General features: G+C 34.8%; 1 protein-coding gene across 4 annotated transcripts in view; it reads right to left on the bottom strand.

Annotated features, from left to right (window-relative positions):
* Positions 1 to 3,588: 3,588 nt before the first annotated feature.
* Positions 3,589 to 14,377, bottom strand: part of LOC107083922 (synaptotagmin-2-like) — a 90,774-nt gene continuing 79,985 nt past the window's right edge. For 3 of the 4 annotated variants that reach the window (XM_015373489.1, XM_015373488.1, XM_015373490.1), the window contains 6 exons: positions 13,955 to 14,092; positions 10,935 to 11,102; positions 10,087 to 10,254; positions 9,179 to 9,296; positions 8,724 to 8,857; positions 3,589 to 8,472 (listed from right to left, as the gene is read on the bottom strand). In XM_015373489.1, coding sequence (XP_015228975.1) covers positions 8,257 to 8,472; positions 8,724 to 8,857; positions 9,179 to 9,296; positions 10,087 to 10,254; positions 10,935 to 11,102; positions 13,955 to 14,092 — 942 coding nt within the window. In that variant the 3' untranslated portion in view covers positions 3,589 to 8,256. The remainder of the gene's footprint in view (positions 8,473 to 8,723; positions 8,858 to 9,178; positions 9,297 to 10,086; positions 10,255 to 10,934; positions 11,103 to 13,954; positions 14,093 to 14,377) is intronic. The other variant, XM_015373491.1, reaches the window with a different exon arrangement.

The following is a 14,377-nucleotide window of genomic DNA, read 5'->3' as shown; positions in this document are numbered from 1 at the left end:
GCGCTATCAAAGATATTAGGGGTCCATCTTTCAATTGAGCAAATATTTCTGTATTGCTCATATCTAATAATATGCATTTATTTTGAAGTCCATTCCTGTTTCACAGAAGGAAACAGCAATGGACTTATTGAAATCTGAAGACAGAGTTATCACTTTTATTTTTCATAAATATTGATTTCATAGATCTAGGCTTCAATTTAATTAAAGTGGATTCATGACATTATGAATTTGGCAAATGGCAAAAATAATGGTTATGCTAATGATATAAACAAAAGAACAAAAGCATGGTGTTGCATGATGTTGAAAAGTTTCATTTGTAACTGTTACTTTTATTTAAGCTAAAGTCTTAAATGTTTAGTCAGGTGATTGTTCCAAAAGTTTAAAAGACAATTAATGCTTTACAGTATTTAATTTTTCATGTTTTAAATTAATAATTGACTGACATCTACAACTTTAAATTTTAATGATTTGATTATTAGCCCACTATATCCATATTAATTAAAAAATAATTTTCTATAATCAGATTAATGTTTCATTTCAATAATCCGCAACAGGACTGAGTGGTTTATAACTCTTTTTCTGTAGTTTTTATTCAGTCTTATGTTTCAATTGTTACATTCTCTGGGCAAATATAATGGGTCTCCTTTTTTTAAAACACAGCAATTAAAAAATGTGTAAAAACAACAACAACAAAAAAGATAATCAATGCATATTATTCAGCATTTGCTGTCTCTGTGGATCCAGAAAGGACAACTGTGACCTGAAGCAGAATGCATGTAAATTTCCCCCATCTGCTGGTCTTAAATGGCACGTTAACTCCTGCATGTATTTAGTGTAATCTACTTTGTGAATCCATTGCAGAACTTACACATCTACAAGGGGACAAAACAGAGGAAATTGTGCTGCTTATGAATCCCTTCTGGATGTGCTAATGGGACTGATTTTTGTTATGGAATAGTGTACACACATTCCAACATACCTTGATTAAGAAAATCTGAAAAGATCAATTGGCTTTGAGAGCTTAAACATAACCCATAGTAAACACAAACAACTCGTGGTTATTAAAAGGCCTTTATTTCCTATTTGTTTTTTACAGAACTGGTAACACATATGATAAATTTTGTAATAAGTTATTTGGTTCCCTTGATAACTTCGGAAGGATTCCCAACGTATGTCCACATAAGGGTCAGGAGGCGTTTTTAGCAACGTTTGTGTCCAGTCAAAGGCTAAAGCATGCGATCCACAGTAGGCACAAGTACTGACATGAACACGCGCACCACAACACTAGACACGAAGAAACACGGCTAGGGGACGTAACCTGACTGTCCTCCAATGCTTTAAAAGAGGATGAAGAGAAGAAGGTGAAGCTTGGAAAACAAAGAGGTCTTAGGAATACAGCTGCATCACAGATAAGTGGAGAACTGAGTACTGTGGATTTTGGTTCGGCCCTGCATGTTTGGCAGTATACAATATGTCCATGTTGTAAACATGAAGGCCGGCATTCTTTATGCTCTGCAATAGCAGATTTAGGTTCCTGTTTAGCTTGATGACAAGGAGAGAATAAGTTACAGCGAAAGCAGACAAGGACACGAACATAAAGCAAATGAGAATAGAGCATGGAGACAGATCTGTCGCTTCAAACACAACTCTAGCCATTAAAGATGCATAGAGTAAAAAAAAAAAAACAGAAATGATTACACTTATGCACAAAAAAGATAAAAAAAGAAATATATTTACTAACAGAACACATATGTTATCAAGAGCTGGCTTATGGGTATCTACATCAGGTTCTGACTGTCAATGGACTGAATTTTGCCCAGTTTCCCTTTATAAATCCCACTGTATGTTCAAATACAAAGCAAAACATATAAAGAAAATCCCATGTATGTGAGCAGTGATCTAAATCTGTCTTTGCACAGCTGAAGCAGGGCAGCTTCAGAGCTATTTGTGCATACATGAATGTATACATGTATACATGTATACAGCATTCAGGGAAACAGATCACTAGCCATTATTTTATATTTTAATGTGTTACTTATACATAAAAAAATAAACAAATACAAAAAACAGGAACAAACACAGACCTTTAATAAAATCTGTAAAACATTGTAATTTTCAGCAATGTCTTCATTTAATTTTTCTACAGGCACAAGAGCATGTGCACATAGAACATGTCAGTCTCCAATATTGTGTGATAGTTGTAGTAGTGGTGTAGTGGTAACCAACCTTTAAAAATGAATTAAAACTCTCATAATTGTGCCATGGGTGTACCTGTTATAACACGTTTTTAAATGTTTTGGTTTTTCCTTTATTGTTTTTTCCTTTTACATTAGCTGTGTAGACCTAAAAATGTGGAGATGAATACTGGCAGCTGTACTCAGGTTGTGGCAGTGTTTCTAAAATGCATTGAAAACAATTTCTTAAGCTGCTCTCAGTGCAGCATTTGGTCACAGTCAATGGCATTGATGAGATGGCGATTATTACCGTATTGAGTTAAGACAATGTGGAGCATCAGTTTTATGCAACACATTTAGGGCTCTTGTCAAAACCGAGGTGGCAGTTTAATCTAAAAAATACTTGTAGTAACTTTTTTTAAATAATTTTAATAAATATTTAAATTGTTTGGAAATATGGGCTTGTTTGCATTCTTGCCTAGAGTAAAAGCAGGGAAACCATGTTTTACACATTGTGGATTAAATGGCCCCGCTTTATTGTCCTCGTCTAAAACATTTGATGTAACTCATGTTGATATTTTTAGCCTCTATGCATCTTGGTTAGCATGTTTATCATGCAACCTTTACTTGGGCCAGTGGTCAGTAACATTTTCAACCCAAAAAGCCACCTAAACATTTAATTTTATTAAATAAAATGTTCAGTGCAGTCTTCTTGGCCTTTTTTTTTCTAAATATATACTGGATGAAATACTGGATAAATTAAGTTGTATTGTCAATATACACAAGTTTATATTCATTTATAATCTTACATATTTATTTGAAATATTTGTTGAAAGTTATTTGGAGCCAATGTGAAAGGGCCAAACAGCCAAAATTGACCCTGGAGAAGGAAGCTTTAGACTCCTTGTCAAGGAGATTCAGATCCAGCTTCTAACTTTTCAAATCATTTTGGGTTTAAGAAAAAAAAGAAAAAAAAAATTCTAATTAGCCATATTTCATATATTGCAATGTTAACATTCCTTAGGTCCAAGCCGATATAAATATGTAATGCCTAACATAGCAAATAAGGTTTGGGGTGGATAATTTTCTAAATAACCTTTTACTAATCATAAAATATTTTAATAAAAAGGAATGCTGTTATAAATGTTGCTTTTCTAATTGAGCGGCATCGGCATATGTCTGTGTCCTCATTTAAAGACATTGTCTGATCCAACCTTGCATTTAGTGTACAAATGTGTGAGGTCATCCTATATAACTCAGGGCAAGAAAGTAAAGTTTGATATCGTAAACAAAAGCATAGAGAACAAACATATGCATAGTTTTGTCAGAGGGACTTATCCTTAAATCCTACATTAAACAGGTTCATTGTGATTGTTTTTAAATCATTATTTTAAGAAGAGCAGTTGATTAAAAAAAGAAGCTGTAATAAGTGTCTAAAGAATGTTAGAGTGTGTTTTATTATTGATATTTGATTCTTATGAGTAGGTACATTCTCCAAAACAGGAGGAAAGGGAACTAGAACTCTGACTCAGGTTCCTTAATATTTTCACTCAGCTTTATATATCACAGACTCCCATAAATATAGTTTTAGCTATATTACCAAAAACCTAATACAGTAATATATTTTAATATTTATTTTTGCAAATAAAATATTGACAAACACAATCCTGTAAGATAAGCAAAGAAAATATCACATCAGCCACTCTAAAAGTAAAAAAAAAACCAAAAGACGTACTCAATCTCTTAATCTTGCAGCTGTTCTCCACGCTCACATATACAGTGGAATGCTGTAAGAAGGAACGTCAATTATGAAAAAATGAAGACGTCAGATTCTTCTTCCCTCATAAATAAACTCTAGCTATTCAGCTAGGCTCTAAAGAGTTAGTGCTTCAGTTTTATGGCTTTTAGTTTTTATCTTATTAATTTATTTTGTTCACAAGTACACCTACTGTATATTAACAGAGTAAAAGAGACACAATCTGTAACAGGTATCAGGTTGGTTAAACAGAAAGAGAAAAATAATATTCTAATTAAAATGTATAGCAACAATAACAAAGAAAAAAGAGAGGTCTCCAAGTGATTTGTGATCAGTGTTTAGGGCTCATTCACAGTTTAGCCCTGAAAATGCAGCCTAAAATTGATTATGGTTCAAAGACTTCCGCTTTGGTTAGTGCTGGCATAAATAACTCCTAGAATAATTTTATTTATTTATTGAAATGAGCATTTTCTGAGTAACATCGATTTAAATCTTTGTTACAAGAAAAAAAAAAAGGAAAGAAATCTTCCAGCAGACTTGGAGACCCTCTGCTTCAAATAAAAACATACATAGAACATATTTTCTTGAATAAAAAATATAAACTGTAGTATAATAAAAAAATGAACTTAATGCTAATATTTCAAAAGGTACAATAATAAAATAAATGGCAAAAAAAATTGCACCAAACAAAAACCTCTGAGCACAGGGTTTTACGTAACAAGCATGCGGCTACATTTTTCTTCCTACATGAACTCACGCACAGCACTGGACGACACACTTGCTTAAAAGTTTTCAGGCGTGGAAAGATTCCTATTTGTAATAGTACTCTAATATCTGCATGACATTCTCTCCAATGACCCTCGTGGAAAATAAATACACACTTTGTTCTATTTAGAAAATATACAGTGCATCTTTTTTCAGTTTGCTGTGTTATTAAAATGGCAAATGACACCCATTTAACGTACACAAGATATTTTTGCTTTGTCTCTAAAACATGCTCTTATGTACAGTAGTTCTTATAAACATGCAGTATCAATGTGTATGAGCTATGTATATAGGCAAAACTACACATCAATGAGTTGCTTGATTGCTTCCATGTTGCCTTTTTCTTTAGTGTTGCTTCAAAAAGAAGGATTTGTGCAAGATGACAAACAGAAATTTGGTCTTGTTTTTAAAAAAAGACTTACATAAGAAAGAAAAGAAAAACAATTTCAGCAAAAAGATGCAACATCAAAAACTTTAACTGCATTTGCTATAAATTGCACACAGCTAACTGGATGTTTCCTGGTGAGAAAGCATAACGCTCACCAAAACCTATTAGGCCTTTGATTGGCTAAAAAGTTTATTGAGGGGTGATTGGCTTTAATAGAGCAGTAACTGTTGCAAACCGACAATTACCCTAAAAAACTTGTCTCAGAATTTCAATGTGCGAATATAAAGAGCCAAAGGATCTCAATTTCATTTGTAACTTCAAACAATCAGTAAAAAAGTATTTGTTAATAAGATCCTGTGCAGAGGGTACCTCAAAGGAGCATTGCATATAGTATCATGATTAGGGTAGTATAATATAATACAGGTAGCTACACTGAAATACTTATTTGTTTTCTGCCCGTAAAAAATAACTATTGTTTAAACCTTTCATGTATAATTGCCATAACAGTAGGATTTGTTTTAAAAGCCAACTGTGTATAATCTTCAAGGCTGTTGATGGTACACTCCCATATAAACTTGTCAACAACTACCATTGTGTCACTCTGCTTACTGCTACAGGCCAACAACCTAACAAAAAACACAATGCAGAGCATCTGGTTAACATCTTAAAGTGTTTCTATTGTACAAAACTCTTAAAGATAAAAAAAAAATATCATAATTTAAAAAAACAAAGGATAAAATGAGTGTTGCACCTTTAAAGTATAGTTATCTGTCCAATACTTATTCTTATCTGTCCAAATAAAAGGAAATCATGAATCACTGGCGTTTCTGTCTGTATTGGTGCTTCACTGTTCTGGCAAATACTCCAACAAGAGTAAAATTTTCTGCAGAAAACAACTTACTTTTTGTTATTCAGCCACAGCTTATAGGTATTTTCTGTAAAACAAAGCCACCATCTCTATATTTTTGTAGGCTAAAGTGCTAAGTATGACAAAAAAATCTACAGATATTGTAGTAAAGCTGATACTAAAGTCCTATACGTTTTAATGCTTGTCACAGGGCCTATGAATATCTCTCAGAAACGAATTCTTGGCACACAGTACTTGAAGCTCTGGAAAATTGAGGATATGAAATCTGACAGAGTTCAAATGACAAAAGATGTAAAAAATCTGGGTACGCAAAAAAATAAAAAGTTATATTATTAAATGCTAATGTTCTTTTATGGTACTGGAAAATCTAAATAAAATTCCTGATTGAATAAAAGATTGAAAGATTGAATTAATTTGTTGGGGTTTTTGTGTTTGTGTTTGTGGATGCTAAAGCTCAAAATAAGATATAGAAAACTGAACTCACTTTTTTGAGAGAGGTTGTTATGAATAATGCTTTTGAAATTAGTAAGAACTACATTTGAGGTAACCTGGCGCAGGCTTTGGCTCTCTATACTGCACTAGTTCATTCTGTGAAGCAGCACTGAACTCAAATGTGTTTCTTTTTCCTTTCATTTATAAGAGGCGAGCTGTAAGTATGTGCCACAGAAAGAATACATTTCATTACATTTGATCACTCAGGAAAAGGAAAAACACACTTTAAAGAACAGTGTCAGACATATCAATACTTACTAGTGCAATTTATAATCAATAGTTTGGTAAGCTGTGCATAAAATACACATGGATCTGTGCATTTTTTTTCCCAGACCAGACTTTTTGCAATCATGTGAAATGATCATAAACCAAACAATGTAAACACACACATACACACTGAGACCAAAGTAAGCAGAAGCAAAAGCAACAAAATGAACATCCCTAAACTGTTAAAGCTCTGACTTTTGAGCATATATACACAAAAAAGTTAGGAATTAAAGTGCTCAAGGAATACAAGTGTTTGAAGTTGAACTAAATCATTAAGTAGAAGAAATAATAGAATAATCCAAATAAAAATAAAGAGAACAACACCTTTAACTGGAAGGCGTCCCTGGTAGTTGAAAATTGCTTATTTTGTTACTTGGAAGGCTTGTCTCCTTTATGACTGTAAGACGGTTATAGGGATTCCTTTGAAGTAAAAACCCTTGTGTCAAGTCCATGACTAATGGCAGTAACACTGAACAAGTGAGATACAGAATCAGAGGTGTTGGGATGGGGAAGTCAAGGGCTGTAGGCAGTAATCGACACCTTTTTAATATGTCAGCGGTGGTTGGGATTTGTCTCTCTTTTAATAGCCACTCTGGTGTTTCCAAACTTTTTTGTAGTGTGGATGACAGACGGTGCTTTTTTTAAAATACAATGTAAAATACACAAGCACACTTGTTTTGTTTCTTTTCTTTTGCAAATTATCTGTCATACTCACTATTCAACTCAATGATTTGTAGTAGAACTAACATCAGTCATAAGCCTAAGGTCACTAGAACTCTTAAGAAATAGATTTTTTTTTCTCTCATCACATTGTGTAACTTATAAGAAGAGAACCCGTTTAGAAAAGAAAGGCATGAAGTTTTCCTCTCAGTTGTCTTGAGAAGATGAGTGGAAGGTTAAATAATCTGAAAAGGCAGTGCTTTTGGGTAACTGGACTTAATCCCTACTTTGCCACCCAAATCTAGGAATGTACTTCCAACTAACAGAATCATCTAAGAAGATAACTGGCAGGTGTGGGACATGGTGCAAAAAACACCTACGGAATGGACCTGCTTGTGTTGTTTCTCTATCATATGGCAGTATAAAGCATTATATTGTTAAGCACTATTCTAAGCAAACTGTGTCACTAAAGGGAAAACAGGTGAGAAGTATAGTATGAATCAATATGTTATCCCTCTAAATCACCAAATACCCATATAACACTCTTACTATAGTCTACTCTGTAAGCTTAATAATGGAACCATAAGTCCAATATAAAAATAGATCTAAAACAAACATAACTGAGTATCTGTCCATCCTGCGACTTGTCTTCTTTTCTTAGTGACATGAGTTATTAGAATACAATTTTTTAAACTAGATTTCCCATCATGTCAAATGTGTTTTGGATCTTTTAAGATGATGGCTGTGGGACAGAAATGTGCTGAAGGGAGTAGATTGGTTGTCATTCGGAAACATACATTAATATGTGGGATGTAGATGAAACGATGGGAAATGCACAGGTAGGAAGGTGTGGGGGCAGGTGGTGGGAGTTTTTTTTTTTTTTAATTTACTTCTTGGCATTCAGCGCTGCTAAGGAGGCATCCACCTCTTCCTCTGGCTGCAACGGATGCCACTGAGCAATCGGGCGACGGGGATTGGCCAGCATGTCGGACCAGTGTTTCAGCCCGGCCCCTGTGGCCTTGCTTCCCACCCAGATCTTCCCAATGGCGTCATTCTTGCCAATCTTGTCATAATCCAGCACTGTGATGACGGCTTGAATTTTCTGAGGAAAAAGGTAGAGAGCATTACAACCCGGTAAACTGATGATTGTGAAAAAATGTCATAAACGTTCAAGAGATATACATCTTTTTGCAGGTCACTACATGTCTGGATTTATACTTTTACATGAGTATGTATTTGAATTTTGAAGTTACATTCTTAAAGTCCTTTTTTAGACAAACTTGAAAATCTTAGTATTACATTAAGTGTATTACTGTGTACATTTCTAAAAAACCTAGACATGTTTAAACATACCTGCATTTGCTCAAGAGGAATCTCAAAGCTGAAGGACTCATTGTAATATGGATTCAAGGTATTTTTCTTCACTGTCGTCTTCTTCTTCTTCAGCCTCTTTCCATTTTGAAGAAGGTTAATTTTTACATAGGGATCTGACAAACAGATATAAGACAAATTCACAAGATGACAATTAGGAACACTCTTTGCTCATTCAAAACAGGGTAGTGCTACTGTAATGTGCCAACAGATGGAGCCACTTCAAAAGCAGGATGCCTGGTGAAGGATTGGTGAGCACTGCAGCTGTAGCACGTGAGCAGAGCTGCACAAAATTGATGACTGGTCACATTAACGTTCTGCAGTCTAGGTGCAACCAGAAGGTCCTTTTAATCAGGACTCTACAGTAATACAGGGTAAGATGTGGATCTAGAGGATATACATATGATGCTCAATTCTGTTTCTGGAAACTAACCCACCTGATAGTCCCCCAACATCCATTTTCTTTAGATTTTTAGCCTCCAGGATGCAGATGGTGAGTTTGCCGGCAGTTGGGACATAACGTAAAGAGATGCAAATATCACCAAGCTTCTCTGGCTAGAAGAGGGAGCAAAGAGAGTAGAAACTTAGACTTAGTAAAGGGAGATTAGACAAATTACACTCATGAAATAAATTGTTCTGTATGACATCTAATTTGCTTTTTTGGACTGCTTGAAAAATTCTTCAGGACTGAAAAAGCTACAACATCATTGTTCTTTTTAAGATGGTTCGGGAGGGGCAGTTTCTGGGATTAAAATGTGCCTCTCATGGTTTTTAAGAGTGCAGCGTGAAATGGCTCAGTGACAGCTCCACATAACAAGGTGGATAGTTATTCACTGAGCAGTGTAGCATAACAGACATCAAACCAGAATCACAGAAGGAAATGGATTGTTTTAAAAGTATAAAAAACCAGCAGCACTTTTCTTTAAAACTCTAACTAACATAAATATGCATCCCTGGCAGAACACATGTACTTCTTTAAACCTCATCAGCAGTGTGTATACTGTTCACTCATCATTGTGATGAATGTCTTCTTTTTTCGGCTTCGGATGTTGAATGTGGAATGTAGTCACCATCCCACTCGGAAAACATATACCGGTATATAATTTTAAAAGCTAGTTTGAAACCCATACTGATATTTTAGCATCTGTAAGCAATAATTATGAAAATTACAAGAAAAAGGATGCGAAATATTTCAGTCTTTGTGCAAAAAATAAAACTATCAGTTGTACTTTCTGTAAATATTGACAAAAAATGTTGATAGTTTCATCATGTTCCCAATATCTTTTAACTGTGCTTGCTCTTTATATGGCGTTTTTTAGCTGAGTGCTAGGGAAGCAGAAATTACCTCTTCTTGATCAGCACTGTCCAGGTCTCTCCACTCTTCGATTGGTTTTGCAAGGTCCAGAGTGTTCATGGGTATCTTAATCTCTCCAATGATGTCATGTTTTGAGAAGCGGTCAAAGTCATAGACAGCCATCACCAGGGTCTTCCCTCCCATTTCAGTGAACGGTATCTGAAAATTAGCAGTAAGTCTTATTTTAGTGATTAAAATCAAATACAACAAGTTTTTATATACTTTCTAGCACATTTATTAAGCTTAAATTTAGCAATATTATCCTTTTTATATTCACTGTCTACACTATGGTTTGTCACTGGACTGAGAGTTGAGGATTTTCATTTAGTAATCCCAATTAAATGAAAGCAAGAGCTCAATGACTTTATTCAGTTCAATTAGTTACATTTTAAAAATACAAAAAAAAAGCTCTTATAGAACTTTACATTTTTATTTTTTTTATGTAACATTTTGTCTGCTTAGATTTATTTAGCTGCATACAAATACATGGCTGCCTCACTAGGACTGTCTGACTTTGACTGGCTTTTAAAAATTTTAAATTATTTTGTACAGAGCTGTGTCAGCAGACAAGGTGCCCCCAAGGTGAGCCTCTCCTTTTAAATGATTCCCTTTCAGAATATCTTTTGTAAGACATGTTCAATATCAATGCTTCTTTTATCACAGTGGGACAAAAGTCAAACTGTAAAGGAAGACAGAATCTAAATATCCTGCATCAGGTAGATAAGGAGAGGGGGAATTACATTTTTTTATAAGACATGCTAACTAATCAAATCAATTAATGTGCAGGATTCATTTGCACAAAATGATTGATGAGGGGCCTCAAGTCACTTTAAGCTTACCTTAAAAGTGAACGTCTCATTGAAGACTGGGTTGAGGGTTTTCTTATGTACTTTTGTGTCAAACTTCTTCTTCTTGTCAGGTAAGACGAAGACCCTGACGTAAGGGTCTGAAGTGCCTCCACTGTCCATGGAGATGAGGTCAGCTGCTTGTAGAATTCCTACTGTAAGCTGAGGAGTGAAACATCATGTCAGTAAAATATATTATAGATGCTAATATGAAATATGAAAATATTTACAGATATTTCAACAGAGCCACCTTTAGAGCTAAATTTTCTAAGCAGAAATTAGCTCACATTTTTGCACATCTACATGTACCTCTCTGCCTATCGAAACATTGTCTTCAGCTTATCCTAGATATCATCCCATGAAAAACAGGTCCTGTTGAGAAGGGAAATTCTTATTGCCCACAACATAAAGTAGCTCTGTCTCGGGATCTCCTCCTAGTAGGATGTGCCCAGTAAACTCCTAAGGTAAGGTGCACCAAGAATATCCAACTCATTTGATTCCAACACTAGTTCACAACACATCATCTAAATGTACTTTGCAGAAGCAATTCAATCAAATCATACAGATTTGTTAAAAGTTTTGTGTCTGAGAAAACCCAGTTCATTGCAGCAGTTCACTGACTCCAAATCAATCGCTCACACTGATTATGCACGCAGCAACAGCAGAGAGGAAAAACCCGCTTTTAACAAGAAGAAACCTCAAACAGAACCAGGCTAGGTGTGAGAGGTCGACTGAGGTTTAGAGGAGAAAGAAGCAGACACAAAAACGGAACATTAAAAACCCTGATCCATGAATACTTTATGTTAGAAATAGTAATGGTAAACTTGCATCAATGATGCAGCATCTGACATTGATCAGATGGCCGAACCAACTGAGCTGGCTTATTCTGATGCAGAGGAGACACTTCTCTAAAGGACTAAGAGCACCCTGCAGATATTGGAGTTTCTTATCCTGTCACATTGTCTCTAAGAAAGTGCTCAGCAAGCATCACTCTAAAACAAAAAACCCATAGAAAAAGAAAAACATGTTTTTAAAATACGTTTTTTCTCTAAATGTTTCTCTAATGTAAATTATTCTAAAATGATGCCTATTGTCGTCAGAACTTTCTTACGTAAACCACTCCAATAAATATGGTTGAAAGATCCATAAAAACAAATTATGTTTCCTTAAAATAAATGCAACACTTTATACTGTCAATTGACAGATAATTCTATTTTTGTGTTTTAAGGTTTGTTTTTGCTCGGTATTCAATAAATTAAATCCTTCTGGTGTATCTATATTAACAACAGAGCTTGACTGAAGCTACAATACTGCGCATGCATGCAGGCGGTAAAAAGAAGCATTGGGCTAAGCCAGTTGGCACCTCCCAGCAGAGTGCTGAAAATAATCAAGTCTAAGATCTAGTCATAAAAAATGCAAAAATATATTTGATTCCAAGAGGGTTAAGATTCAAATAGTGCTCAAAATACAGCATGAACATTGGCATTCACTGAAGCGTGAGCTAAAGCTGTGAAGGAATTCAGGTGTTGCTGGGAAACTGATGGATGTGTGAGTAAACGTCCTAATCAAAGTTGATACTAGTGTTGGCAATGCTACTCTTTTTCTGTCCAATGACATTATACATGGATCAATTGCTTGAAGTGAACAGAACGTTGGAGGAGGGCAGTTTTCTGTCACAGCTGCTAAAATCCAGATTACTCAAATTCATATTCAATTCAGGGCTCCTTAACAATGCACTTAGTGAGGAAATAGCATTGGAATTTGTTTTAATGTGTTTATGCATTAAACACAGTAAAATGTTTAAGCCTAAGAGTTTTTTTTTTATTTATCCAACTGTAATATTTCTTACCCCCATGATTTGTTCTTGGTTGCTTTTGGTAAAAATGGGAAATTTCTTTTTCGTGTACAGTTTGGTAGGAAATTCTTAAGGCAGGCCGTTTTGACATTTATTATAATCGCTGTCCTCTCTATTGTTCCTTTTGTTGATCTGTAAAATAACATTCTTCCTGGTCAAAACACCATTCCTACTAGCCAGAAATGTACATATAGATATCCTAAATTAAATTTCTGCCAGCAAAAATTTTATTTCAGGATGCCAAAAATATAATTGTACTGGTAAGAATAAACCTAGAAATCTTTACAAATTTTAAGTGGCCCCTTTGACATTTTTTCATTTACTATTTCAGGTATTCATTTTTGATATCTGAAATAGTAATTATGACTAGCAGTAACTCTATTATTTTATTTTATATAATAAATGTTATATATTTATCTTTATTTGTTTTATTGTTATGTTGTTTTTATTTATTTTTTTTTCTTCCCCAGAATCAAATCAGGTCTTAGATGAAAGTGCACATAATTGTTTCCTAAACAGCTGATTGGCTGCTGGGCGGAGCTTTAGATTCAGCTCACTTAGCCTTCCCGCTGAGCAGTTTTCCGATTCAGAAAACATTAGCTAGAGCGACTAGCCTCACTAAGAGTGAATCCAGCTTTGTGGTACCAGAAAGTCACAGTTAAAACTACAGAATGTCTTTAGTAAGAGGCTTCTCCAGATACGGTGCAAGACAGACCACTACAGAAGATCCATCCTGCCTACAGCAATCATCACCTACAGTACTAGGATACGAAATACAATAGCAGTTAATGCTACATTTAATTTCCCTTTTGGATTAATAAAGTATATTTTAATTAAATTGAATTTGAATTTAACTTTAGAGGGTCTACACTTCTGGATTTTAGTTTTTTGTCGGTTTGAGGTACCTCTTCATGTTTTAACTTTGGTTTAAGCTCCCACACAACTTTTGTTTTTGTTTTGTTTTTTCATTTGTAAAAAAGTAGAAAAAACATTGTAATGTTTTCTTGAAATTATGCAATGTTGTGTAATATAGTATGTGTATGAAATGCATTAAATATGTTTATTTTAAGTTTAAAGCGGAGGTGTTCACAAGGGTATTTTATACTTTAGAAAAGAACAGTGGTTTGAGCCAAAAAAAACACATAGTTGCATTCCTTGCCTTGTTTTCCTGGAAATCATAATCAATGGAGTACTGCAGTTTCCCAAGCTTTTCCTTCTCCTTCACCTCCTCCTCTTTCTCATCTCCTGTTAGGCCTGGCTCAATATCGTCTTCCTCATCATCATCATCCTGGGGTTTCTGCAATGATAGAAGTTTGATAGATGGCAAAAAATAGAGTGAGAAGATGGCACTGAAAGAGTGGTTGAGCTGACCATCTAACCTTAGGCGTCAGCAGTCAGGTTAGTCACAGCACCTACCTTCAACTTACCCCAGTGCTATAAGTGCAAACTGTTCATCGATGACCACGGTTGCAACCTGACTTGATTTGACTCTTTCCTGGGTGACACCATTTGCCGTTTTTTTGGTTTTTCATGTTACAGGGATGTCAAATCTAAGCCACTTATTTTCCCTCACTATAAATTG

Source organism: Cyprinodon variegatus, unplaced genomic scaffold, assembly GCF_000732505.1.
Source record: "Cyprinodon variegatus isolate N-32 unplaced genomic scaffold, C_variegatus-1.0 Scaffold87, whole genome shotgun sequence".
In the NCBI taxonomy this organism is placed as follows: domain Eukaryota; kingdom Metazoa; phylum Chordata; class Actinopteri; order Cyprinodontiformes; family Cyprinodontidae; genus Cyprinodon; species Cyprinodon variegatus.
Note: the sequence above shows the minus strand (reverse complement) of the source record. Positions and strands in the feature narration are given on the sequence as shown.